Source organism: Vicia villosa, linkage group LG6 (genome assembly GCF_029867415.1).
Source record: "Vicia villosa cultivar HV-30 ecotype Madison, WI linkage group LG6, Vvil1.0, whole genome shotgun sequence".
In the NCBI taxonomy this organism is placed as follows: Eukaryota; Viridiplantae; Streptophyta; class Magnoliopsida; order Fabales; family Fabaceae; genus Vicia; species Vicia villosa.
Genome location: NC_081185.1, coordinates 101,012,284 through 101,039,822, shown reverse-complemented (window position 1 = coordinate 101,039,822; position 27,539 = coordinate 101,012,284). Strand labels below are relative to the sequence as shown.

At 35.2% G+C, this 27,539-nt stretch overlaps 2 protein-coding genes and 1 long non-coding RNA gene across 5 annotated transcripts; 1 reads left to right on the top strand and 2 right to left on the bottom strand.

The window, feature by feature from the left end:
- Positions 1 to 441: 441 nt before the first annotated feature.
- On the bottom strand, positions 442 to 3,121 carry LOC131609413 (uncharacterized). 3 transcript variants are annotated; one of them, XR_009286172.1, is made up of 7 exons: positions 2,833 to 3,121; positions 2,306 to 2,722; positions 1,626 to 2,204; positions 1,241 to 1,524; positions 973 to 1,045; positions 843 to 901; positions 442 to 755 (listed from the first exon to the last, which is right to left on the bottom strand). It is a non-coding gene; the product is annotated as an uncharacterized LOC131609413 (long non-coding RNA). The 3 variants fall into 3 exon arrangements; XR_009286171.1 differs by having other exon boundaries at positions 444 to 755; positions 1,626 to 2,418; positions 2,500 to 2,722; positions 2,833 to 3,119; XR_009286170.1 differs by having other exon boundaries at positions 446 to 755; positions 1,626 to 2,722; positions 2,833 to 3,116.
- Positions 3,122 to 4,510: 1,389 nt separating this feature from the next.
- LOC131611958 (protein NODULATION SIGNALING PATHWAY 2-like) lies at positions 4,511 to 6,560 on the top strand. The gene has a single exon (XM_058883780.1). The coding sequence runs from the start codon at positions 4,681 to 4,683 to the stop codon at positions 6,379 to 6,381; it is 1,701 nt and encodes a 566-aa protein (XP_058739763.1). The 5' UTR covers positions 4,511 to 4,680; the 3' UTR covers positions 6,382 to 6,560.
- A 2,709-nt stretch (positions 6,561 to 9,269) lies between these two features.
- On the bottom strand, positions 9,270 to 14,689 carry LOC131609412 (ethylene-overproduction protein 1-like). Its single transcript, XM_058881107.1, has 4 exons — positions 12,297 to 14,689; positions 11,152 to 11,443; positions 10,758 to 11,067; positions 9,270 to 10,084 (listed from the first exon to the last, which is right to left on the bottom strand). Exons 1-4 carry the CDS (start codon positions 14,324 to 14,326, stop codon positions 9,855 to 9,857), a joined length of 2,862 nt encoding a protein of 953 aa, XP_058737090.1. The 5' UTR covers positions 14,327 to 14,689; the 3' UTR covers positions 9,270 to 9,854.
- Positions 14,690 to 27,539: the final 12,850 nt, after the last annotated feature.

Genomic DNA, 27,539 nt, shown 5'->3' with positions numbered 1-27,539 from the left:
GGCAAGCTTCTGATGATTTTCTTTACATGATCTGCTGTTGAGTATCACTACAAGAAAATTGGCAAATTGCGACGGTTAATTTAGGCAGGTTACGACGGTTAGAACAGCCGCAATTTGCAAGTCACGACGGTTGCAGGTCTGTCGCAGAAACGTGTGTCGCCGGGCTGTATTACGACGGTTGCTAAAACCGCCACTCCAACCGTCGCTATCCAACACGACAGGTAAGAAACAGTCGTAAATTACAAGTAGCGACAGGTACGAACCGTCGTGAATTTTGTTTGGTGTTTGTAAATCAATGGTGATTAAGGAGGTTTATAACCCCCGCTAAATTAATAATTTTAAAAAAAAAATTCAAATGATAGTTAATAAAATTTACTATTAACTATAAAATATATTAATGAAATAGAAAAAGAAAAAAAACATTATCAATTTATTAATAAAATACAAAAGTTTAAATTAACAAATCATTATACAATGATAGTTAAAGCACTTGGAGAAAAACTTCAATGATTAGAGCGTATATGCATTGGCAAAACATGTCTATATCCCACCAAAAAACATTTGTACGCTACAGCCAACAATAACTCATACAATATTAGAAATGGTGTTCCATCATTTAATTTACAAGTTTTCTGAATAAAAGATAGTACTCGTTAGCCCTCCTGCTTGTTAATTTCCACATAAGATTGCATCCATGCACACCACCGCCTTTAACCTAACATGTAACTATATCAGCACCAGTTTCCAACTACTTTCTGAAAAAACAATAGGAAGAGTTAAGTTGGGGCAACGAAAATCCAATTATTAAGTTGTTATCTCTAATAACCTATGATCAGTCCCACCTTAGTAATGCGCTCACATCTTTCTAGATCATTTGATATTACAGCAGCACCTAAGATAGCTGTAAAAGACCAAAGTATATAACTTAGATACCAAGTGAAATTGATGGAAGTTTGTAGAAAATCAACTTACCTAGAGGAAGAAATTCCTCGACTCCGTCACGGCCAAGTCGTACTTTTGATGCAAAGAATGGGAGTTATGTCACCTATAACAGTAGACTTTGTTAGTCCTTTGGAAAAATACTTATTTGAGCTTCAACTTTGAGCAGAAAAACCAGTAACACACAATACTACATTCTACTAAAATTATAGAAATGACACAGTTCCTTAGCATATGCGTTATTAGTGACATATATAATAAGCAAATAAATAAAATATATTAAGTTATGAAAACCACGCACCGTTTGGTAGCACGTTGCCTCAGTATAATATTAAGCACCATTGTGGCTTCTTGTAATTGTAGAGGATGTTTGCTTGTGCACCAAAATTATCATGAAGCCATTAAGAAGAAAAGTTAAGAGTACTAAAAGATTAAACTAAATTGCTTAAGAATGATGAATACAAAAAAAATTATACAGCTCCTCTTTCAAATGAAGTTTCAGTTCTGCTCTAATTACTTCTTGGAGCCTATTCAGAAAAATGTTTTGTAGATATGAGGACTCTGCTTCTATTTACTTGAGATGACCTGCATATGAATCGAATTGTTCATAATATTCCTCCATAATCCTTGTTTGCTTAAGACTTAACAACTCAAACAAATTATGCATTATGAAAAGATGAAATCACCTAATGGCAGCAGATTTGAAGGCTTCCAAAGTTGGAATTTGAGTACTGAATTCCCACTGTTGGTACCATGTAAGTGTCTTCCCTTCCATTGTAACCATAATTGCTTGCCTCTTTTCTTTTCCAGATTTCGCTCCATGTTTTGTCTCATGGCCAACCATAATTCCAAGCAGATATATATTTGGTAAGAACTAACTACTAAAGCACTTGTCTCAGGCTCCTCTCCACTTCAGTGGGGGAAATTAGTAGATAAACCTCAAATAAAAGCTCAAGTTTCATTATAAAACACATAAAAGAAAGGAAACAACCATGCTAAAAATAAAACGAGATCGGTAGAAACAACACGGCCGTAAATGTATCAATAGAGTACCAAAAGCCAATATACAAATCAAGATTAAGAATTTCACACATAGAAATAGAACCAAGTTTGTCTGTCCTATGAAATGAATGAACTCAAGGTCTGTTCTTCTCAACAATTTCAAGAGCCCATAACCTAGATACCTTGACTAACTCCTCAGAAGATACAATAGTGTCAATAAGTCCTAGTTTATGCCCTTATTCTAACATGATTGGTATAGATGTCTGTGAGAAAAGAAAATTTAAAATATGTTTATTGCACCACAAAGCACAAAAGAAATTCGCATGTTTGATAATCGAATGGAAATAAATGGTTTGCATCTTACCAGTATCCTTTCAACTGCTTTAGACGTCCCAACAAGCCTTGGAAGACGATTTGTACTTTGTAAATCAACAATTTTTTCAAAATTTTAGTCTAATACCAAATCAAAACCGAAACCTGTAAATGTAGTGAGCAGTAAATTGAAATCGAAACTGGAAACGCAGTGAGTGGAAAATTGAAATGAAAATCCCTCAACACCTGAATTAAATCAGTCAAAGGTTTTCCAATTCTCAGGTTTGAGATAACAAGAACTATTAAGTCAAGGGTTTTCCAAGTTTAAGGAAGGAAATCCTTCGACAACTGAATAACATCAGTCAACGAATCCAAAACATCAATTGGTTCCATGGACGAAAGAGTTGTGTTCGATGTCGGAAGCACGTCGTTTATGGATTCGGTAGCGTCAATAAAATTCTTGTAGTGTCTATATGAAACATAAGAGACATAAAGAGAAATTGAGTTAGGGTTTATGAACTTAAACCTATCACAGATGAGAAACATGGAGAAATTAATTTAGAGTTTAAGAATACTAACCTGTATATATTGATTTGGGATTGGTGGTGTGGGGTTTTTGTAGGGCATTCCAATAGAGATACCAAAGCGGCGGAGGCGGCGTTAGCATTTTTGTAGTGCAATAGAGATACCAAAGCGGCGGTGGCGTTAGGATTTTTGCAGTTGTGTTGTGGTTGTTGTTACGGGCTTTCTAGTTGGGAAAGAAGAAGGGGTTCTGAAAAGAAGAAGAAGAAGTTGTATCGTTTTTTATAGTGCGGTACTTTTATTTTGGCATCACGACGGTTCCGGTTTTTTATCAACTGTCGTAGTTTTTTCCAATTGGGCCAAAAAAAAGGACGGTTGGACTCAACCGTCGCAGTCCATTAGGATAATTTAAAAACAAATATAAGGGCGGTTGATGAACCGTCGCAACCCCAAACTTAGGGCGGTTTGGCTTGGAACCGTCGCAAAATGTATATTTTAAAAAAAAAATTAAGGACGGTTGCAAACAACTGTCGTACCAACTGTCGTACCAACTGTCGTAATACACATAAGAGGACGGTTTTCAATGAACCGTCGCAACCTATGTGTCGTAAAGTGACATTTTTCTTGTAGTGTATCCTTTGTCCAGGACTTTCAGCCCAACAACCAGAATTTGAAACCTTGAGAACATTGTCTCAATTGTTTAATCTTCTTCCATTTTAAAAGCTTCGTACTTTTTAATGAGTGCAAGGGCTTTGGTCTCTTTGACTTAGGTATTGCCTTCACGCGTCATTCTCAGAGAATCAAATATATTCTTTGCAGAGTCGTAAATAAATAACTTAAGAATAAAAACTAATTAGAAATTGTAAGTAACAATAAAATTAAAATTATCTTTAGATTTTATAGTTTGATAATTTTCAATATGGTCATTTTAAAATGAAATAAAATTCTTTAAATCCACACCACCATATTTCTTCTACTATGTTCTTTGTCTAAATGATCTTATGACTAAGATTTTGAATCATATAAATAAATAAATAAATAAAAATAGACATTAAGAAAGTTTTGTCTCTTCATACGAACTTATCCTCAAGATTCAATGTGAGCCTCTATATAATTCAGCAATTTAATATTTTATGCATGAGTTTTATGGAATAGGTATACCTTATACTATTAAATATAATTGATTCTATATCTATTTAGATTAACGCGTGGTGATGTGGTTGAAAGTTTTTCAATTTGTGAAGAGGAAGAGTATTTTATCAGAATTTGATTGAAAATATGTCTCATATGAGACTTTAAAGAAGTATATCTTGAATGGGAAAAAAATAATCATGCTTACTTGAAGATGTTTTGAGCAGAGAGGAGAAGTCATTGTATTTGTATTTTCCTCTGTTTTCTTTACAAAATTCCAAAATATTCTCTTCTCCTCAAATTAGGTAGTAATGGAAAATACTCTAACCTATTTTTAAATATAATACAAATTTAAAATTGTTCAAAATAATACACAAATATATCGTAGCAAAAATGAATACTATACAATATTTTTTAAAATAAAACATTAAATAATCGAATACTAATTTATTTATATTAATACATAATATTAAAATTTAAAAAATTAGGGATAAAAGGCATCACAAAATTTTAGATTCTTAAGATACCCATTAACCCATTCACTTTGAAGAATATTTTGCATGTATGAAAAACTTCCAAAGATAACATCAAAATTAGGTTTCTATTTTGTCTTGACATTGTTTCTCCAACATTATTTTCATCTATAAATAGCCAAACACAACAACACATCAAATCCCTCCACCCAATCCTCTCCTTCTTTCTCTTTAGTGTTCAATAATCTATTCACCACAACCCTATCCTTTTCTTCACTCTTTAAAAATCCATTTCAAAAATATGATTCAACAAGAAAATTTTCACTCTCCATGGCCATTAATCTATGAAGACATAAACCCATCAACTTTTGATAATCAAGTTGTTGATCCCTATAGCTTCACCATGATAAACCATGTTAATGATGACTATATTCCATATACCATCATCATGGATGACCATGTTGAGAACTGTGATCCATATGACATCATCATGGATGACCATGTTGATGATTATGAATTCAGTACTCTACTAACCACCTCAGATACTACTCTCTTTGACAACATCTCCATGTTCACTAATGATCATATCCAATTTCCAATTGAACAAGAAACCTTAGAACTTCCATCACTAATGGAATTTGAATCTTTTCATTCAATTTTATATCCCCAAATTGTTGATATTCAAGATCATCCGTATCAAGAAGAAAGTTCAAATCTTCTCGGAGACAGTTGTAAAACGGTCATCAGTTCTACTTTAACCACCGATGATTTCCCTTCGAAAAAAATTTCTTATGAAGCATGGAGTCCAACACAATCAATGAAATCAGATTTTTCCTCAACACAACAATCACTTATTCTTCCACAAGAAAACATGGAAATTGACAACAAAGTGATTCTTCCACACTTGATGGAAGCATATGGAGAAGCCTTGGAGAAAGGACAAAAAGCACTAGCAGAAGTTCATTTGAAGTGTATAAGCCAAAAAGTGACTCCACTTGGTGATTCTCTAGAGACACTTGCATTTTATTTGTCACAAGAAGTGACAAATCATGGAGATTATCTCAAAGGGGAAGCTCACAAGAATTTTGAAGAAGCTTTTAAGGTAATTTATCAAGGAAATCCAATTGGAAAAATAGCTCATTTTGCAGCTATTTCATCTATTCTTGAGGCTGCTATGTTAGAAGATTGTGATGAAATTCACATAATTGATTTTTGTATTGGAAATGGAATTCAATGGCCTTTTTTATTAGAGGCGGTTTCGAAGATGAAGAAAAGATTGAAATTGACATCAATTAAATGGAGTGATGAAAATTCTGAATGTGTTTGGAACTTTGAGGATACCAAAAGAGAACTTTATGAGTATGCTAAATCATGTGGTTTGAAATTGAAGGTAGAGGAAAAAGAATTGGAAGAGTTGGTTAGTGAGATCAAAAGAATGAACAAGAAGGTTTTGAAGAAAGAGTTTTTGGCTTTTAATTTGATGATTGGTCTTCCTCATATGGGAATGGTAAGAAGCAGAAGAAAAAGTGCTTTTGAGTTTGTAAAAGTAGCTGAGGATTTGATCAAGAACTATGGTAGCAAGGGAATGATTACTTTTGGTGATGGTGATGCATTTGAAAAACTCAAAAATAGTTTAAATTTTAAGTCATTTTTTGAAGGGAATTTGGTGCATTATAAGGCCTTGTTGGAATCAATTGAGTCACAATTTTCAGAAAAATTCTCAGAAGCAAGAATTGCATGTGAGGTGTTGTTTGTTGCACCTTGTATATCTTCTCTTGATTGGTTACAAACATGGGAAGAGATGAAAAGGGATGGTAATTTTGAGGTTGAGTTGGGCTTAGAAGGTGGAAGATTGAGCAAAAGTGTTTTGATGGAAGTAAGTGAAGTTTTGAGAGGAAGTGAAAGGTCATATGAGGCAAGAATTGAAGGACAAAATGATAATGAACTTGTTTTGGAATGGAAAGGAACTCAATTATTAAGATTTTCAATTTGGAAAAACTAAAGTTTAGGAAGTTATGAGTACAGAGTACCTTTTTGTTTTCTATAATGTTCCAATTAAAACTACAGATTCAATTGATAAATGTATAGTTATGATAATTTTATTTGTATAAAGATTCTTGCTCCTTTTGTATATATCCAAAATATATGTATAGATTAACATGTTTTAATTATAAGATTATGTTTTATTTTGTCATATTGTTTAGTGGTCGAAATTCATCAATTTATATATTCAAAATACACGACTTAACATATTTTAATTATAAGATTTTTTCGGGTCATATAGTCTAATGACCGAAGTTCATACTTTAAATATGAATAAATACAATGTTGCAGATTCAAACCCGCAATTTTGTATTTGATGTCGCACAGCTATTAACTAAATTGATTTAACGAGAGTTATAGAATGATGTTTAGCTAAGCACTTTGATTCCCTCTTCATTAAATTCATTTCTTGTTATATATGCTACACCTTTCAAGTTACTTTCAAGTTAATAAGCTTATCAAAATAATATATAATTTGAGAGTGAGAGTGAGATAATATTTGAAAAAATGTGTTTATAGGTTTGTATATGGTAGACAATCAAAACTATTTTGTCAAATCCTAAAACCCTACAAATTAAACGTAGAGAGTCATCTGATCACATCCTATGACAAATGATGTACTAGTAATTGGGATCAAGTGTCTGACTTTTGACCAAGTATATCGTCTTTTTTTTATCCACCGAATGAATCCAGATACTATAAGTTGAATCTTCCAATTAGACATTTTTCTTTAATCATGTGGCTAGTCCAAAACAAAATTATTTAAAAAAAATACAAAGATGAGAAACTAAAATATCATAAAATGTCAATTAAAAATGTATAATAAAATAAAAGCATTTGATCATGTATAATGCAACAACAACTACAAAGTAATCCAAATTTAATTTTATATTACTAGTGAATAGTGATCTTTAAGTTAACTTATTTGCTGTCATTCATTGAGAGAGAATTTATACTCAAGTATTTCCAACATATTGAGAGCTCAAACTTTTGTCTTGCTTTCATAAGCATCTTTCAAATGATAAACTAATATGTCACCCTCCAATGAGGATGGATACTGAGTAGCTATACAATATTTCATGTGAGTACTACGTATACTAGAGGAAAAGAAGTGAAAACTTGTTCATCATTCACATTTGTACTTCTCATGAGTTTGGTAAAGACATTCAGTATTGAATAATTAAAAATTTTGTTGTTATAATATAATAATAGTGAAATCATTAGGTAATTTTGGGAACCTGTATATCGAAGATGCCAAATGAGCAAACTTGTGGGAATAAAACTTGTGTCAAACCATTATTTCTATGTAGACCAAAAATTGATTTAATAAAATGAAGCAAAATTTATAGGGACTCAAATGGTGGATACGCTGAAAAGCCTCCTCATGTAATGATGAGAATAGATCAGATCGATTTACTGGAACCTATAATTTAATCGGTCTTATTCAAGTCTGGTCTAACCTGATTTATTTAATAAAAAGGACATACTTCAGATATTTTTAAAAGTCTATTTAATTAAATAGGTCGGATTTTAGGCTATTAAAAAATCTATGAAGTCTTACAAATAGGATAAAAGACTTTGTTGTCCATGTAAAAAAATAGGATAAATAGACTATTTAAAAATCATAATATGAAACATACTTTTAAATAGACTTTCAGAATATGACAGATTTTTAAAAAAGTCAGATCAGACCTAAATAAAGAGCCTATAATAAACCATAATCAGGCCTAAACAAAAAGTCTATAATAGACCATAGACTAGATTCAACCTTAAATATTTCTAAACAAAAGGTCTATAATAAACCATAGACTAGATTCAACCTTAAATCAGTGTTTTAAAAACTGGACCGGACATCAAACCGGTGAGGGTACTGGGTCACTGGTTTATTGGTCGAACCATTGGGCCACTGGTCGAACCGCATGACTAAACCGGGTTAAACCGGATAACTCGATTGAATAGACCAGTCGTTATCACAAAATTATATAGGTATAAAATCTGTCGAACTGAATGATTCAGTCCCTACAAAATATAACTATTACTTAAATTTTTTGAAAACATCATATTATAAAAAAAATTCACAAATTCATAATTTAAATTCAAATTTTACACATAGGTATCATACAGAATCAAATAGTACATAATTATAAAATATAAACAAAAGTTTAATCGCAACATAATTTAATTGAATAATTTATAACAAAATAATTCCATTGTCTACTAAATTTAATTTTAATAAAAGAAAAATTGTTTCAATGTTGGGATCTCCTTCTTCAATATCAAATTCACCTGTAACAAAAGCAACGGCATCTATAACCATTTTTTTATTTTTTTATTTATTATTTTAATTTTTAAGTAAAATAGTCAAAATGACATTTTTTAATTTTTTAAAATTTAAAAATGCATTTAAACCACCGGTTCACAAAAACCGCCGATTTTTCCTGTTTTAGCGGTTTACACCGGTTTTGACCGGTTCATACCGGTTCAATGACATTCTCGATCCCGCTATTGAACCACACCGGTTACCTGGCCAGTTCCCGGTTCGACCGGCCAGTCCGGTTTTTAAAACACTGCCTTAAATATTTATCTCATGCCTTCTAAAACCTTGTCTGGCTATTTCCACCCCCTCCCTCCACGTGTAACAAGTTATACAAATAAAATAATTAAAGTAGGGAATAATTGGGAAGGGTGTGTCAAGTAATCAAAGTAATCACAAGCAACTGAATAGACATGGTTATTATTAGCATGTTACTATTACAATGTACTGTAATGCTTGAAATCAAAGTAGTATAAGGAGAGGAGGGGAACAAGATCTAACACACAACACATAAACATAAAAATGTCGAAGAATTGAACAGGTGAAATTTTTCATATCTGGATTTGGATAACTCATCAAAAGTACATTGGTGACTGAAGGGGAAAATTGTGTATTTATACAACAAATTGAGGACAGTAAAAATATTACAACACAAGTTACATTGGTGACTGATTAGTCAATAATATAGTTGTAAATATCTAAAACTGTTGCACAACAAATTGACTATCATGTACAAGTTGAGTCTAAAACTGTGGTAACTTGTTTTCACCATTCTTGCTACCATGGCAGATTGGAGAATAGCAGCAGCTTCTGTGCTGCTTGAACCGTAAGCTGACAAAAACATAATTCATCATTACATATATTTACAAGCGATTCTGCTCCTCTATTTTCCCTTCAATTTCCATCGAGATTATCTTTCTAACTCACATTCTCCCTTCTGTGATTCAGCATCCAGAAGGTCGGTCGGCCGAAACGATACACACCCTACCTTTCCTCATGACAACATTCAATAGATAAATAGTACAGATGGGTCATACATTGTGAAGAAGTATTGGTTTTCATGAGTAGGCCTGTCCCTGTAAGAGCACAGAAAATATGATTGTTGACTTCTGATTCTCTCACTTTCTATCCTTAACTTGCTCCCGGGCTTTATTACAAAGCTCTAACATCTCAGCATGGCTAGGATCAAGACAAAGGGCGGCTTCACAGTCTCGGACAGTAGAAACAAAATCACCCATTGAATCATAAAATGCCGCTCGAAGATGTAACAGTTGCAGTTCTGGCTTAAAGTTGATGGCCCTTGAAAGCTCTACTATTGCTTCAGCTTCCTTATGATCGTCCATTAAGACTAATACAAAGACATCGTGTCAGAACTTCAGAAGTTTTGTGACACCAAGACAAGGGTTTAGTTCAAGACTACATCATGATAACATTAACATTATTATGCCACAATGCTTATAGAAAACACAGTACTTCTGCGTGAAGTAAAACCAAATATCAAGACAACAAAAGCAAAGAACATAAAGGAGGTTCTAATAAATTAAGTTGTCAAACAAGAACAAGATCAAACTGAAAATGATTCATTTCCCGTCTCACTTCATAAATGACTGTTCATGACAAGATAAACTAGGCCGAAATGAGCATGGCACCCTCCCGAATGTGTGGCTTGATATTTGATAGGGCATGTTATCAACACAAATTAGCAGAAACTTTGAACAGATATTTTATCCCGTAAGGCTTTAATACCTAACGCAACATCTAAAGCTCATTCTGTAAGGTCGTCAGGCCGTGTCCTTCCCAGCTCTCTAGTATGCTTAGAGGAGTTTAACATAATAATGCTAAGAGGAGTTTACCATAATACTAATGCAATTTATGTTCAACAGAGATTTGGATGGGAGTTGACGTAATGCAATATTCCAATTAAATTAGAGAAAACTTAATCAAGTATGTTGCCAACTTAAACAAGTTCACTTGGGATAAATAAAAAATTAATGAATAGTAACTAGTTGTATGGAAACTACCTGCCGCTCTATATCTGTACGGATATGTCCTTAGAGGATCCAACTGTGTTGCCAAACTAAGATCACTCTTTGCCATGTCACGGTCGCAATATTCTGAACGTTTCTCATAAGCCGATGCATTATTCTGGGCCTTTTCTATTAGCTTTGTCATCTCATCATATGCCGCTTTGTGCTGATTTTGAAGATGATATACACGAGCCAATCCCTGGTGTGCTCGTGTATGCTTGATGTTAAGCGCATGCTTGTAGCAGTCAGCAGCAAGTTCTAGCTTATCGCAGTCTACATATATACTCCCTAAATTATTTAGAGCCTACAATGTTGAATGGCAAAAATATATTGTTCAGGCAGCCGAATAAAGTTTATATATTTAATCTCACTACATTATAACACTAACCTGTCCTTTACGAAGACCATCTGAAGGGCATTTAAGAGCTTCCTCCAAGAGATCAATCACATTCTTTGAAGACTCGGAATCAAGACATGAGTCAGCTAGTGCATAAGCTTTGAGAAAGAAAGCTTCAAATGACCTTTGAATAGAAATTGATTCCTCGGCCTTTGCTATTGCTTCTTCACGATGACCAGTGTCATACAATATCCATCCTTCATAGACAAGTCTTTCATGAGCTGAAGAAGAATGATTTCTAGCCAGACGCAAACTACGCATTGCTGCCTTTTGAGAATTTAACCTGCGAGATTCAGGAACATCATTAATGTCTAAAATGGACCGAGTCATGCTCAGGCATTAAAGTAATGGAAGACAAAACAACAGCAACCAGAACCAAGTCTTGTCCCACTAAGTAGGGTCGGCTACATGGATTAAATCCCATCACAATGTTCCTATTCCATTCTCTCCGTCTGATTTACTTTAAGTTACAACATAATCTACAGGTCTTCTCTCTACATTCATAAACAACCTAAGCTATTTTCCATCATCTTATGGAAGACAAAACACAAACTAAATATCTTATGCGAGCAACAATCAAATATTAGAAAGAGTTCATTGCACAAATGCATAGTGCACTGTATACATGATAGATATGGGAAGGTGGAAAGCAAGTGAAAAAATATACATCCACATCATCAGCTTCCAAAACAAATATTAGCTTCCACAGAATTAGAGAGGACGGCAGGACACAGCAAGAACAAAACAACTCAAAACAGGACTTCTCATGATAATTTATAAGGTCTACTAAAGGCTGCAAATTATGTAATTTCTGCATATACTGCATTCTTCATGCTGTGGAAATGTGGAATACGGGTTCGATAAGTCAGTTTCTTAATATAAGGGACGTTGAAGCAAGTTATGTTTGGAAGATCTCATTAGGGTTAATAAACCTTTTAATCAGATGAAGATATCTGAAACTGGGAAACTAAAGAACTAGAGATATCCCCTAACCTAGTTACAAGTCAGTAGCAACAAAGAGAGAATGGAATAGGAAATTGGTAAAAAAAACAGGACGAGATAACTTAATCTACAAGGGGGAAATGATAGCATTAAAAAAATTAATAAAACTGAGATAATGTAAAGCTTACACTCACCGTAACAGCAGTAGAGATTGCCGAAAGCGTAAAACACTTTTCCCTGGGTTATTTTCTAACATCTGGTGTACAACAGCCAAAGAACCAATATCATCAACGGAAGACCATCGGTCATACAATTGCATCCAACAATCAGCCTGATTCCACTGCTGGGCGACAGGGCGGAGGAGTTCTACCAAGCGAGTGCCTTGCATATTCCCATTGAACATCATATAGTTTGGATCCAATGTCAAAATTGCCCTGACATCCCTGAGGGCTCCTTCGTAATCCTTCATGGCAATCAAGAACCAAGCTCTCAATTCAAGGCAGTCAGGAGAAATCTTGAAACCGATTATTTTATTGATTTCAGAAACGGCAGCTCCGATGTTATTCTCCTCTACCATAAAAACAGCCCGGTGTTTGTATGGAAAAGAAAGAGTTGGGTCTAATTCCGTTGCAGAGACCAAGTCCATACTCTTTTCCTTCCCAATGCAATACAAAGACCTTTCCTGATACATCCAACCAACAGGTTTATGATCAGAAATAAGGGAGTTTATCAGTTTGTATGCCGCATATGTGTGCCCGCGTTTATATTGGGCTCTCGCAACACCCACCGAAGAATAAATATGTCCTGCCTCAACAGCAGCCTCAAACCAATGTTGCGCATCTTTGTATTCTTTTCTCTCAAGCATCACAACACCTAATTGATGATAAGCAAGTTGCTTCTGCCAACCACTCGCCGCACATTCTCCTAACCTCTCTAAGAGCATCACCGAAGTTGTAGATTTCACATCATCTTCCATCGCAACCTGACTCAAAAAACAATACAACGAAAACGACACATGCCCTACCGAGGCCAGTCTATCCCTACCCTCTACACTACAAAACAATTTCATAACACTCAAACGGTGCATCGAACTAGGAAGCTCTCTGAGAAACACCTGCAAGCAAGCTGCCACTAGCAGATACGCATTCTCCTCCACTCCATACTCAATCAACAACAACGCATCATCCATGTCAAACATCAAAGAAGCCAAATGAGCATCACAAGCAGACTTCATCTCCACACAACAAAACCTATTCGCAAACGAAAGCATCTCTAGAACAACATTATTCGGAAACCCACTCAACCTCTTGGTTCTACTAAAAATCTCAACCGCCATCATCACCTCAACATTAACACTATTCAGGGTGAAATTTATCCTCTCCCTCCTCGACTCAACAAATCCACCATACAACATTGCCATAAAAGGCCTCGAAAGCGAGGCCATTGCGTATCTATTACATCTAATATCACTATCACCTATACAAAAATACATATCATGGTAATCACCGTCACCACTACCATCATCAACTCCATAAGAAGTTGAACATTCAGATTCACATTCCCCATCATCATTATCAACAAATTTACGATAACACACACAATGATCGAAACCAGATTCAGGATCATACCCTGGAACCAAACTAGCCTTAGGACATTCCACGTTTCTTCCACAACAATCCATCGCAGAAGATCCAACAAGTTCATCCTCTCTCCTCTCATACCTCAACCACGAAGCCAACACAACCTTCGAATGCACATCCACCGCATGCTGCCTTGCCGACCGGAGACTCCGCCGGAACAATTTAACATCCGGCAACCCCTTAAACACCGCACACTGCTCCAAAAACGCCTCCGATTTCTCAACCTCTACACAATCCTCGATCCGCCGATACACACCGGCAAGCGTTTCAACCAAATCAACAGGCTTCAAGCACGGCTCAATCGAAGGCTCTAGAATCTCCGAGGAGGGAAGGCCACAAGGGAGTAGACCCTCCAAAACGACGTCGCGAGTCGCCGTTTTGGGTCCAACCGGTTTGAACCGACCGGAGTGTTTGGACCGGTCTAATAAATGATGAAAGAGTTTTTTATCTCCGATGGTATCTCCACCGCCGGCGGTGTTCGGAGAATCAGCGGCGGCGGAGGAGTTGAGAGCGTAGACGTGAGTGCCTTTACAACCATCCGTGATTTTCGTAGTTCGGATCGAGGTGAGGATGTTGTGCTGCATGTTCCAATTTTTTTTGTGTTTTTTTGGTTTTTTTTTTTGGGTTTTTCTGGTTCCGCTAAATTCGGAAAATTAACGGTGGAGGTTTGAGGATGATTGAAGGTTTTAGATTTTAAGGTAGTGGAAACGGGATTGAAAGAGAGAGAACAAAACTGGATAAATATAAAATTATAATAAAAAAAGTGGTGTTTTTTTAGATTCTCCTATTTTAGTTTTTGGATTGATTAATTCAATCATTTAATTATCTAATGTTTATTTATTTTTATAAGATAATGAAAAAATGGATGGTGGTGGTGGTGGTGGTGACGGTGGGTATTCGCCAACAAGATGGAGAATGGAGATGGAGGTGGTTGTTAAAATGGTTTATCTAGTTGTGTATTTATTTATTTATTTATTTGGTTATTACGCCGGTTTAATTAAGACTATGTTCTTTTTCTTTTTACTACTAATGATATTGCGGCTCAATAATTTAATCTATATTCAAATATACAAAAATATCGTTGAAATTAATATTATCCTTCTATTACTTTTCAATGTACATCCTTTTGTAGGGGTGGCAAAACGGGCCGTGGACCGCCGGGCGGCCCGCGCACCCGTCAAAAAATGGCAGGTTGGGTTGAGATTTTAGACTCATCGCTCGCCAAAGCCCGCCCCGCCAAAACCCGCCGTCCGCCATACCCGACCCGCCAAAATCCGCCGCGCGCCAAAGCCTGCTTCTCCTCCAAAATTCACTTTGTTTTTAGTTAATTCTAGTAATTGGAATTCTTGATGGTTTATTTTATACATTTATTTATAAATATATGTAATATTTTTTAAGTAAATTTGTTAAAAAGTTGCTTTTATAAAAAATTGTTTTAAAAAATAAGTGAAAAATTTAATTAAAAGGTAAAAAAAGCCTATTAATCTATTAAAAAAAATATAAATAAAAATAGGCGGGTAAATCCGCCGCCCGCCAACCCACCATCTTGGCGGGGCGGGCATGACTTTTATGCCCATTTAACTTGGCAGGCATGCCCGCCCCGCTCGTTTTTTGGCGGGCATAAGGCGGGGCGGGCGGCCCGTTTTGCCACTCATATCCTTTTGTTGGAAAGTTTCATTTCTACATACTTAATAGTCCATCCATTTCAGATTATATGACGTTTTATTTATTTCACACAAATTAAAAAATATTATAACATTGTATAGAAAAGATAAATTATATTTGATTCTACAATATCTATTTGATTCTACAATATTATTTTTCATTAATTATAGAAGAAAGATAAATTAAGAGAATTGAAAAAGAAAGAGTAATAAATAGTAGAGAATATATTAAGACAAATGTCATTAATATTGTATTGAGATAGTAAAGTGACTTATAATTTGCGAAAAAACTTTTTTACAAAAGACATATAATTTAGTTATAATTTAGGGCAGAGGGAGTAATTTTTTGAATTTACTAATTAAATAACAATTAATTAATATACACCGACGATGTAAAGTATTTTTATATGTGTTTGACTTTTTTTTAATCACATCTAAAGTATTACTCCCTCAATTCTCTTTTATAAGAAGAAAAAAAACACATTTCACACCTATCAATAAACCTAATTAAAAGTCAAATAATTGTGTAAATTCTATAAAAATGAGTTAAGTATTTACACCATTACCCTTTAGTAATTTTTTTAAAAAAATATTTATAATGATGAGCCACCCTTATAATAATTAGGGCATTAATTGGTGTTCTTTATACTGTTCCACATTTCATTTTCTATTCACGTGGCCAGAAACTTTTCTTTTCCTTCTTCTTTCAAAAAAGTTTGCCAAATTTTCATTCAAAATTTTTGTTTTGCCGCTTTCTTTGTTCTTTAAATTGAAAACTGAAATGAATTAACTATCATCTCTCTTATTTGTTCATGACTATAGTATCTCATCCATTATAAACATACCTCTAAACCTTGACTTAAACAAATCTCCTACAGAATTTTTAGATGATGAAAGTAGTACAACTTCCATAAATCCTTCTTCAAGTCTGATTATGAGTAACAACCAAACAAATCAAAATTCTTTTGAAGATGAAAACAAAACAACCTCCATAAATCATTCTCCAAACTTGGTGATGGATTACAACACATCACCTTTAGAATTTTTTGATAATGAAAATATTACAGCTTTCATGAATCCTTCTTCAAGCTCTAATTACAACCAGCCCTCTTTATATTTTTTTGCAGATGAAAATGTAGAAGCTTCCATGAACTGTTCTTCAAACTTGGAGATGGATTACAACACGGTAAATGGAGAATTGTTTGATGATTATAACATTGACCCTTCAAATATGAATGATTTATTTTCCGATGAAGATGATAGCGAAGAAGATGAAGAAAACGCTCAAATAATATCTCAACAAGGTACATCAATTTTTTAGATTTTTTACATTAATTTTTTCTGAAGATTATTGATTTGTTTTTTACATCAATTTTATTGATTTTTTACATCATAATTTCCTTATATAAAATTCATGTTTTTTGTTGCAATTCTAATTTTTCGTTTCCTTATATAAAATCTTTTAATTAAATTGATTATGTTTGCTTTTTTTTTAGAAGGCTGCAGCAATGATGAAACAGATTCATCCGAAAGAAAACGACACTTCCTGAACAACAATCAAAGAAAAACCATTTCTGCATTATTGTTACATTCAAGTTACAATGGAAAACTTGAAAAAAGGATTGTTAACAGGGTAGCTTCTTCATTTTCGGTATCTAACACTGTTATTTATCGAATTTGGAGACAACTGTGTGAAACTGGAGATGCTTGTCATAAGAAAACAAAAATTATGGTCGAAAAAGAGTTGAGATTGATTATGATAAAATGCGTGATATTTCATTGTCTAAGCGTAGAAATCTTCTATCTTTATCTCGTGCGTTGGGCATTTGCAAGACATCGTTGTTTAGATATGTAAAAGAATGAGTTTTGCGTCGACATTCAAGCGCATTAAAACCACACTTGAAAGATGATAATATGAAAGATTGACTCAAATTTTGCTTGTCTATGCTTGAGGAAAGTAGCATTCCTCATGATCCAAAGTTTAAGTCCGTGCACAATATTGTGCATATTGACGAAAAATGGTTTTACATATCTAAGAAATCTACGAATTACTACCTTCTTGCAAATGAAGAAGATCCATATCGCACGTGCAAGAACAAAAATTGCATCGGTAAAGTCGTGTTTTTAGCTGCAGTTGCTAGGCCTAGATTTGACAATGAAGGTAACGAGATATTTTCAGAAAAAATTGGTGTGTTTCCTCTTGTTAATAAAGTACCAGCAAGAAGGTCAAGTGTTAATAGAGTCGTGGGGACACTTGAAACAAAACCGATAACTTCTATCAATAAAGAGATTAGTCGAATGTTTTTAATTAATAAAGTTCTACCAGCCATCAAATAAAAATGGCCGCGAGACCAAGCATTTGAAACAATTTACATACCACAAGATAATGCACCTTCCCATGTCTCTATAGATGATAAAGAATTTCTCCGAGTGGCTTCGGAAGGTGGATTTGACATCCGTTTGACTTGTCAACCTCCGAACTCTCCTAACTTAAATGTTTTAGATTTGGGATTTTTAATGCCATTCAATCATTGCAACAAATGGAAGTGATTAATTTTGTTGATGAGCTTATACAGGCTATGTAGAAGTCTTATGACACTTTTTCTAGAAAAGCTTCAAACAAAATTTTTCTCACACTTCAATCATGTATGATTGAAATCATGAAGATCAAGGGATCGAATAATTATAAAGTTCCTCATGTAAAGAAAGATGTAATGTTTCAACAAGGAAGACTTCTTGTTGTACTACAATGTGATGGTGAACTAGTTCATGAAGTTATGGAATATTTAGCCAATTAAGTTGTTGAATTACTTTGGCAATTGGTGAGTAATTTTGTTGTTGTTGAAATATTTTGGCATTCTATACTAATTCCAGGAATATTTATTTTAGTCATGTCCTATATTACTATAGTTTGATTATATTTATGGAACACCTTATTCTTATTTTACTTCAACTACTGATGTAAAACTAAGATGAATCAAAATTGAAATGTCTATTAATACTAACTTGCTTTTGCTCGTCACTATGTACCATTTTTTTAATTTCTGTGATAAAAATTTGGATTATAAAATAGTGCATGCAAATTATAAGAAGCAGTTGTGGCATTGCATCAAGAGGCTTAAAACAAGGGCCGATGCTGTGACTGGAGCAACGATAACTTTCTGGGATAACGTGGAATACGACATTGATGCCATTCAAATGATGCATGGACCTAATGACATTGTTTTAATCGTAGTGATTTCTTAGATGTTTTAGTTTATCTTTTTCTGTTGGTTATTTTCTATGTACCTTTTAATTAATGAATGAACTACTGTTTTCCGTGAACGCTCGAGTTAGCTGATTCACTGATCTTATCTGTTGCAATTTAATATATATATTTTTTTAATACTTTAAAATAAAAACAATTTTATAAATAAATAACAAAATTTTAAAAAAAAAATAGTATAGAAACAATTAAAAAAAACAAAAAAAAAATATAAAAAAAAGAACATACACATAGGCGCCACCCTAGGTGGCTTGGAAGAAGAAAATGGTCATTGAAGCCACCCTGGGTGGCGCATAGGTTCAAGGAAAATAGGCATTGGCGCCACCAGAGGTGCCAGAGGTGGCTCCTATGTGGAGACCACCTCTGAAACCTGGTCATATGCGTAATTTTGCCGAAAACATGGTTTTTGGTGTAAATTATTTATTAAACATGGTTATTTGGATTTTTTTTTCAAAATATGAAGGCTCAATTACGAAACAACAAAATACTAAATGCGATATAGGTAAACCCTTTTTTATTCTGTATTGTAGAATATCTCTCACAAGAATGTGAATGTTAATTACACAGATCAATCCAACGGTAAACTGCATCTCACGTTGTTTCACACACGTGCAGTTACCATAATCCCTATTTAAAAAAGAAAATGTGTCACTTCACAAGAATTTAAATCTTTTCCAATACATCGCTTCCATTACGAGAGACGCCTCGAGGGAGAGCAACCCTTACAAGAGAACCATAAAGAGGAAGATCACTAAGTTAATGGTTGTCAACAAGAAGGACAAAAGCACTTTAGCCGTTAATTCGGAAAAGTCAATCCTCATATTCTTGATCGGAAAAATAGCAAGTGTACTACTTTCTACCGATGTAGTTATTAAAGTGGAGATTATCCAAGTATCGATCTCGAGGACTGCTGTGGCAATATAAGGGAGAATTATAATTCAAGTGAACAAAGGATCATCAGGTGTGGGTTTGGTTGGTTTTATTTAGTTAAAAAGACTATATTTAAAAGTAATAATAAATAAAAGTTGACTTGGTACAAATATGAGAAGATATGCTAAGGTAGATGTATGAACCGCCTTGTAATTCCCGTAACCGCTATCTTACAAAAGAGTTGTCTATATGATTTAGTATCAATTCTCAATGTTAATTTTCCCTAATTCCTTAGCGGAAAATCTATTTGGCACTAAAATTCAGTTTCAATTCCTTAACAACTAAATTGTTGCACCAAGAACCTTGTAAAAAAAACCAAGAATAGATGATCAATACCGTGAAATCCTTATTCCTAAGCGGTTTACCGGTAGTGTTATTATTCAAAAAGCGTCAAGGTGGTTTTTCCGACCTAACCTTAACCGTAAATCAACATAAAATTTTCCAATAGAATGAAGCATGAGATACTTTGAAAATAAACTAAATTCATAGAAACCTCAAATTCGTAAAACAAAGGTACTCAATTCATTACATAAAAGTGATTCAGGGACATCCCCTTAACATAACTATGTTTAGCTACTCATAGTAATTAAGAAAACCACAAAGGTAATTGTAAACATTACAAGAGATGAGGATTGCTTCAATCTTCAATTGCTTTCGCTATTGATGATGTCCCTTTTCCAAACCCTTGATTGCTCTTCTCTCCTTCGTAGTAATCTCCAATATGATCCAAGATCATCCTAATGCTTTCTAAAAACTAGGTCTAAAGTGTTAGGTTGTTCTTTTGTGATGCAGAATGTCAAAAACGCCCTTAATGAGTCAAAAATTGCAAAAACTGAAAAAGCTGAAAATCTGTCCGGAACTGCTGACACGGCCGTGTCAATTGACACGGGCGCCCGTGTCAGCTTCTGCCTCACACACCTTTCATCCCTTCTTGCCCAGCCAAATTGACACGAGCGTGTCAATTAACACGGGTGCCCGTGTCAGCTTCTGTCCACTCTTTTGCTCCCCTTTTTCCATCAGCAACATTGACACGGCAGTGTCAATTGACACGGGCGCCCGTGTCATTATTTTTTCTTCTTTTTCTTAATTTTTTCATCTCTTCTTGACACGGGATGACTTGGAAAACCATGACTTTATGGAATTTTTCCGTCTACTTCTTTTGGTGCGCCTCAATTGCATCTGAAATCACAAACAACTACCAAACCAAGGTATCAAAAGCATCTAATTATAAATAAAAATCAAACAAGTACGAATTTGCAAAATACGAAATAACTAAGTTAAAACGATAAAAATCTAACTAAAGTGTTATCGAAATGAGAGATTTTTCATCAAATAATTAAAGGAAAGTATGTAGAATTGGTGACCGATCACAACCCCAAACTTAGCTCGTTGCTTGTCCTCAAGCAATGCCTGAGACAACAAACAAAGGTCACCCCTAAATTTATGCTTCCACAATACAACCGTGCTTTTCACAACTCGACTTCCACCCTTCCGGTCAATCGTGTTAGCTTTTATTTCCCGAATTTTCCGCTCCACTTTCACATTAAAATTCTCCTTCACCTGTAAGCTTTTTCACACTTCTCACCAAGTCTCTAACGGTTAAATGCAATTCACTCATAAATCACGATATGCAATATCAACTTTTAAATTTGAATAAATTCTACTTTCATACACAAACACTTTGCACACACTTTTTGAGGTCTTTTGGGTTGTAACGGGGCTTAGGACAGGTGGGATAAACAAAGAAATGAATACACAAAGGTTTTGAGGGCTTGGCAGTCATGTTGTCTTCCTTGTCATTGTGCTTATTTTAATACGATGGGGTTTAACATTGACTCTTTACTTTCACTCAATTATTCGAGTGTTTCAAATATAACCAAGTCGTTTAGCCGGGACAAGTGTGTTTTTATGAGTTCTATATTTTTTTCTTCTTTTTTTTCCGGAGCATTCAAGAGTCTCCATTTTTTTTCACACTTGCCCTTTTCGTATAAGGTCCACCACCCCAAACTTAGAACTTTGCACAATTTCTACATCCACAATGTTTATGCCGAGCACGGGTAAAAGGGAATTTTTTTTCTTTTTGGCCAAGGGGTAATATATGCGGTTTAAAAACAAACAAGGGATACAGGCTCAAAAGGGTTTGCAAAGGGTAAACATAAATAAGGGACGGCTAGAAAGGCTCAAGGGAAAAAAGTGCCTCAGTGTGTGTTATCATGTAGTGTCATATGAGTAAAACTTACGCAAATTCAAAGTGACAAAGTCATACCTGGCTACTCTCTCATGATGATAAATTTCTGGCTTTTTATGATCTCACCATGTTGGGCATAGCTTACAGGATCTCGAGTGCTTATTGTGTAATGTCGCTTCTTTTCCGGTTCGTATGTACCAGCTTTCAATCTCGGTCTGGTGTCATCAAGTTGCGTCCAACAATTATTTTTGGTTGCATCAACTTCCAGGGATGCCTGGGGTGCAAGCTTGGGTTGGATCTTTCATCCTTTTACTACCACTCCATCAACCATCCGGTAAATCTCATCAATCTGTAACACATGGTAGACATAATAGCAGAGAAATACTAGGAAAAACAAATACTCAAAATAAAAATGGAACGCAATAAAAACCCCCCCACACTTGAACCAAACATTGACCTCAATGTTTAAATTCGAGATAGCGAGGGTGAACTCACAAAGGGTACTGCGACTCCAGCTGCCGCTTCCTAGCTTTCACCAGAGAGACCCATTTTTTTATTTTCTGAAAAACAAAACAAAAAGTAAACCGCATTATTAAAATCGTGGGTTGCCTCCCACGAAGCGCTTCGTTTAACGTCGCATGGCTCGACGGTCCATTACCCTTTATTAAGGAGGGTACTTCCTCCTCCAAACCTGGTTGCTTGTCACTTCTCTAAACCTGGTTGGTTTTCTCTTCAAGTTACTATCCACTTTCATCTTCTCACTTTGATTGTCCTCTTTTTTCTTCTTTTTGACTTCTTGAATGAACGCAGAACTTCTGATAGATGCCTGAGCTAAGCCCACGTGAGAGACTATGCTCGAGACCTTTTCTGGGAGAGGTTTTGGACTTTTGCTTTCTCCCTCACTTTTAATCATACCAACCGACGATTTATTATTTCCACACGCACCTTTCTTTTTGACATCCAAGACCTTCATTGTTACCTCTTCATCAAATGATTTTATTGTTAGTGTCCCTTTCTCGAGATCTAGATTGCATCGACTAGTAATCAAAAATGGCCACCCAAGAAGGATAGGAGTCTCTTCATCTTCGGGAATGTCCATAATGTGGAAATCAACTGGAAAGATAAACTCACCGATCTCCACCAATACATCTTCAACTATCCCATATGACGGCTTAATGGTATGATCAGCAAACTTCAATTTGGTCTCACTCTCGCTTATCTTTCCAATGTCAAGCTTTTTGAAGATAGACAATGGCATTAAACTTACACTAGAACCAGAATCAATTAACACCTTCTTGAATGATCTGTCATTGATAGTGCAAGGAATTGCCACTGCTCCAGGGTCTTTCTTCTTGATTGGGATCCTCCTTTCTGGTGAGACTCTACCACACTTTTCAGTTACCACTTCAGGCTTCACTCCTAGTGGTCTCTTTTTAGAAATCACTTCTTTCATGAATTTCTTGTACAAAGGCATATTCTCTAGTGCTTCAAAGAAGGGTAAGTTAATCTCTAACTTTTTGAACATTGCAGAAAACTTCTCAAAATCCTTCTCTTTCGAATCCTTTTTGGCTACTCTAGAAGGGAATGGTAATTTAATCACCGGTTTAGCCTCATTTTTATTTTTCTCTTCAAGTGGCTTAACCGGTAGTGCCACTACTTCAGGTTCTTTCACATTTTCTCTTATTTCAAGATCTACCTTTATTACCAAGTTGTCATCTATTTCCTTTTTTTCTTCAGACTCTGTTATTTTATGACTTCTTGTTGTGAAAACATTGATATTCTCTTGGTTTTTAGGATTTTTCACAGTTGAGCTTGGAAGGGTACCTTGTGCTTGTAGAGTGAGATGTTGTGCTATCTAACCCACTTGAACTTCCAGATTTTTTATTGAAGCTGTGGTGTTCCTATGGTTGTTTCTCGTCTCTTCTTAAAATTGAGAACATTGTTCGGCCAGTCTCTCAATAGCTACTTCCCATTCCGCCTTCTGAGGCACTTGTTGTTGTTGATCTTTCCAGGAGAAGTTTGGATGACTCTTCCACCCTGGATTATAGGTGTTAGAATAAGGATTGTTCTGCTTCAAGAACTTGATCTCTTCAATTTGTTGAGGAGTTGCCAAACAATACACAGTTTGGTGAGGGCCATTACAAATCTCACAGCTGACAGTTTGAGCCGGTTGAACTTGAGCCACAGTTTGAGTCTCAACAATCATCTTCTTGAGTCTTCTCTCGACTACAGCTGCAATTTGGTCTTCCATTTTTATAACCTGATTAGCCAACTTCAAATCAATTATCCCTTCAGGCTGGCTTACACTACGGTCATATAATTCCAAATGCCCATTCGCCGCAATAGCTTCAATTATCTTCTTGATACCAGTGGCTGTTGTAAAATTAGATGAGCCACCGGCAGTTGTGTCAATAAGTTGCTTAGTCTTCATCTTGAGGCCATTCATAAAATTCTGCATTTGTTCAGTTGCATCCATGTTATGAGTAGGATATGCAACCAATAATCGTTTAAACCTCTTGTATGCATCTCCAAGTGATTCTCCTTCCTTCTGTTTAAAATTCACTATTTCATACCTCTTGCGGATATACGCAAAAGCAGGAAAATACTCATTGAGAAATGTCGTCTCCATCTGTTGCCAAGTTGTAATGCTCCTAGCAGGTAAAGAGTAGAACCACTCTTCAACATCTTCTGAAAGGGTAAAGGGAAACATTACCAATTTTTTTGCTTCCTCGGAGTGCCCTTTAATTTTCAATGACGTGGTCATCGTAAGAAATCTCCGTAAATGCTTATTTGCATCTTCATGGATTTTTCCCGAAAAAGGTCTCCTCTCGAGTTGCCGGATCTTTGAAGGGTGCAACTGAAAATGGGCAACATCGACCGGTTGATTTACTATTGTCATCCGGCCAGCTGGTGCATTTTCTCCACCAAAATCACCTAACAGTCTTTCTACAGGAGCTGCCATAGTTTCAGCCTCCGAATCCGAGTGCTCAGAATGAACAGAAAAAGTATCCTCGTTATCAGATTCAGAAGCTATCAGATTTCCTTCTATCGTTTCCAGTCTTGCTTGCTTTGCTTTTCGAAGTCTAGCTCGCAACGATCGTTTTGGCTCTGCGTCAAAAAGAAATTCTACTGAGGTCTTACCTCGCATACAAAGATTAGATAATTATTAGTAATGAGCAAACGCAATAGGAGAAAAATAAAATTTTAGATGCAGAGCAACAAAAATCCAATTGAATTATTATTAAACTTATATTTTGGCAGTTCCCGGCAACGGCGCCAAAAACTTGATCGGAAAAATAGCAAGTGTACTACTTTCTACCGATGTAGTTATTAAAGTGGAGATTATCCATGTATCGATCTCGAGGACTGCTGTGGCAATATAAGTGAGAATTATAATTCAAGTGAACAAAAGATCATCAGGTGTGGGTTTTGTTGGTTTTATTTAGTTAAAAAGACTATATTTAAAAGTAATAATAAATAAAAGTTGACTTGGTACAAATATGAGAAGATATGCTAAGGTAGATGTATGAACCGCCTTGTAATTCACGTAACCGCTATCTTACGAAAGAGTTGTCTATATGATTTAGTATCAATTCTCAATGTTAATTTTCCCTAATTCCTTAGCGGAAAATCTATTTGGCACTAAAATTCAGTTTCAATTCCTTAACAACTAAATTGTTGCACCAAGAACCTTGTAAAAAAAAACTAAGAATAGATGATCAATACCGTGAAATCCTTATTCCTAAGCGGTTTACCGGTAGTGTTATTATTCAAAAAGCGTTAAGGTAGTTTTTCCGACCTAACCTTAATCGTAAATCAACATAAAATTTTCCAATAGAATGAAGCATGAGATACTTTGAAAATAAACTAAATTCATAGAAACCTCAAATTCGTAAAACAACGGAACTCAATTCATTACATAAAAGCGATTCAGGGACATCCCCTTAACATAACTATGTTTAGCTACTCATAGTAATTAAGAAAACCACAAAGGTAATTGTAAACATTACAAGAGATGAGGATTGCTTCAATCTTCAATTGCTTCCGCTATTGATGATCTCCCTTTTCCAAACCCTTGATTGCTCTTCTCTCCTTCGTAGTAATCTCCAATATGATCCAAGATCATCCTAATGCTTTCCAAAAACTAGGTCTAAAGTGTTAGGTTGTTCTTTTGTGATGCAGAATGTCAAAAACGCCCTTAATGAGTAAAAAATTGCAAAAACTGAAAAAGCTGAAAATCTGTCTGGAACTGCTGACACGGCCGTGTCAATTGACACGGGCGCTCGTGTCAGCTTCTGCCTCACACACCTTTCATCCCTTCTTGCCCAGCCAAATTGACACGGGCGTGTCAATTGACACGGGTGCCCGTGTCAGCTTCTGTCCACTCTTTTGCTCCCCTTTTTCCATCAGCAACATTGACACGGCCGTGTCAATTGACACGGGCGCCCGTGCCATTTATTTTTTCTTCTTTTTCTTCATTTTTTCATCTCTTCTTGACACGGGATGACTTGGAAAACCACGACTTTATGGAATTTTTCCATCTACTTCTTTTGGTGTGCCTCAATTGCATCTGAAATCACAAACAACTACCAAACCAAGGTATTAAAAGCATCTAATTATAAATAAAAATCAAACAAGTACGAATTTGCAAAATACGAAATAACTAAGTTAAAATGATAAAAAGCTAAACTAAAGTGTTACCGAAATGAGAGATTTTTTATCAAATAATTAAAGAAAAGTATGTAGAATTGGTGACCGATCAATAGAAGATTAAGGGGATCCCAAATGAAAATTTTCCTTTGGTACTAATGACCACTATTGCAAACTTTGAATTCTCTAGAGTTCTTGTAATGGTGGAAACTCCTATGACATCATGTATTATGATCTCTTTGAAAATATAGGGCTGAAGAAAGGAAAGTTATAGGTCTACGAAGGGTCTAACCTATATACCTTTAACGAAACGGTAACCCGTATTTGGAGATACATCGAGCTAATGGTCACCTTAGGAGGAAAGAGGGACAACTAGACCGTTGATTCCCAATTCTTGATAATCCCTTACAGGAGTGTCTACAACTACATCTTGGGAGGGCCCTTCACAACGATGTTTCATGTAGAGGCTTCCCCCTCCACCTCAGGATGAATTACTATAATGTGCATTACAAGCTAGTGAAGATAAGTACCGACCATTTTTACATCAAAAAGAATTTACAAGACCCTGTAACAGAACTAGAAGGAAGGCAAGGGTAAAGTTATGGAAATCAATATATCCTCTTTGATCAGGTAGCTAATAAATGCCAAAATATCATTATTTTCACTACTGATTTGTGGCACTTATCGATTCTTTTACATTGTATTTTTTGAATAAATCCCTCGCTTTTTTTATGATTATGTATGAGGATTTAATCGAGTTTTAGTATATTTGTGTACAGTTTTGATACTTTTTTATTCATCTTGTAGGTAATGAGGCATATTTGGAGCATGGGTAATAAAGTGTCGATGACACGGCTTCAAACGTGCGATTTTGAGCAACTCATCAACGAATAAGGCTCAAAATCAAAGAATAAGAAATCATAAATTTGGTTTATATTTATTCATTGTTAGATAGGAAATTGAATAAGATTTCCAACACTTCGAACCGGGCGCAAATCAGAGTTACGGTTCTCAAGTTATGGCAATTTTACTAAAGTTGAATTTTTGTTGACAGCCCAGACCGCGCGATGCACCCTCCCAGCGCGCGGTGCACACTCTGC

Excerpts from the sequence above, each read along its gene's own strand:
- LOC131611958 (XM_058883780.1), top strand. The coding sequence starts at position 4,681 with ATGATTCAACAAGAAAATTTTCACTCTCCATGGCCATTAATCTATGAA.
- LOC131609412 (XM_058881107.1), bottom strand. The coding sequence starts at position 14,326 with ATGCAGCACAACATCCTCACCTCGATCCGAACTACGAAAATCACGGAT. Across the intron at positions 11,444-12,296 it reads CAATCTCTACTGCTGTTACG|GTTAAATTCTCAAAAGGCAG; the intron begins GTGAGTGTAAGC and ends TGAATCTCGCAG. Across the intron at positions 11,068-11,151 it reads ATGGTCTTCGTAAAGGACAG|GCTCTAAATAATTTAGGGAG; the intron begins GTTAGTGTTATA and ends TCAACATTGTAG.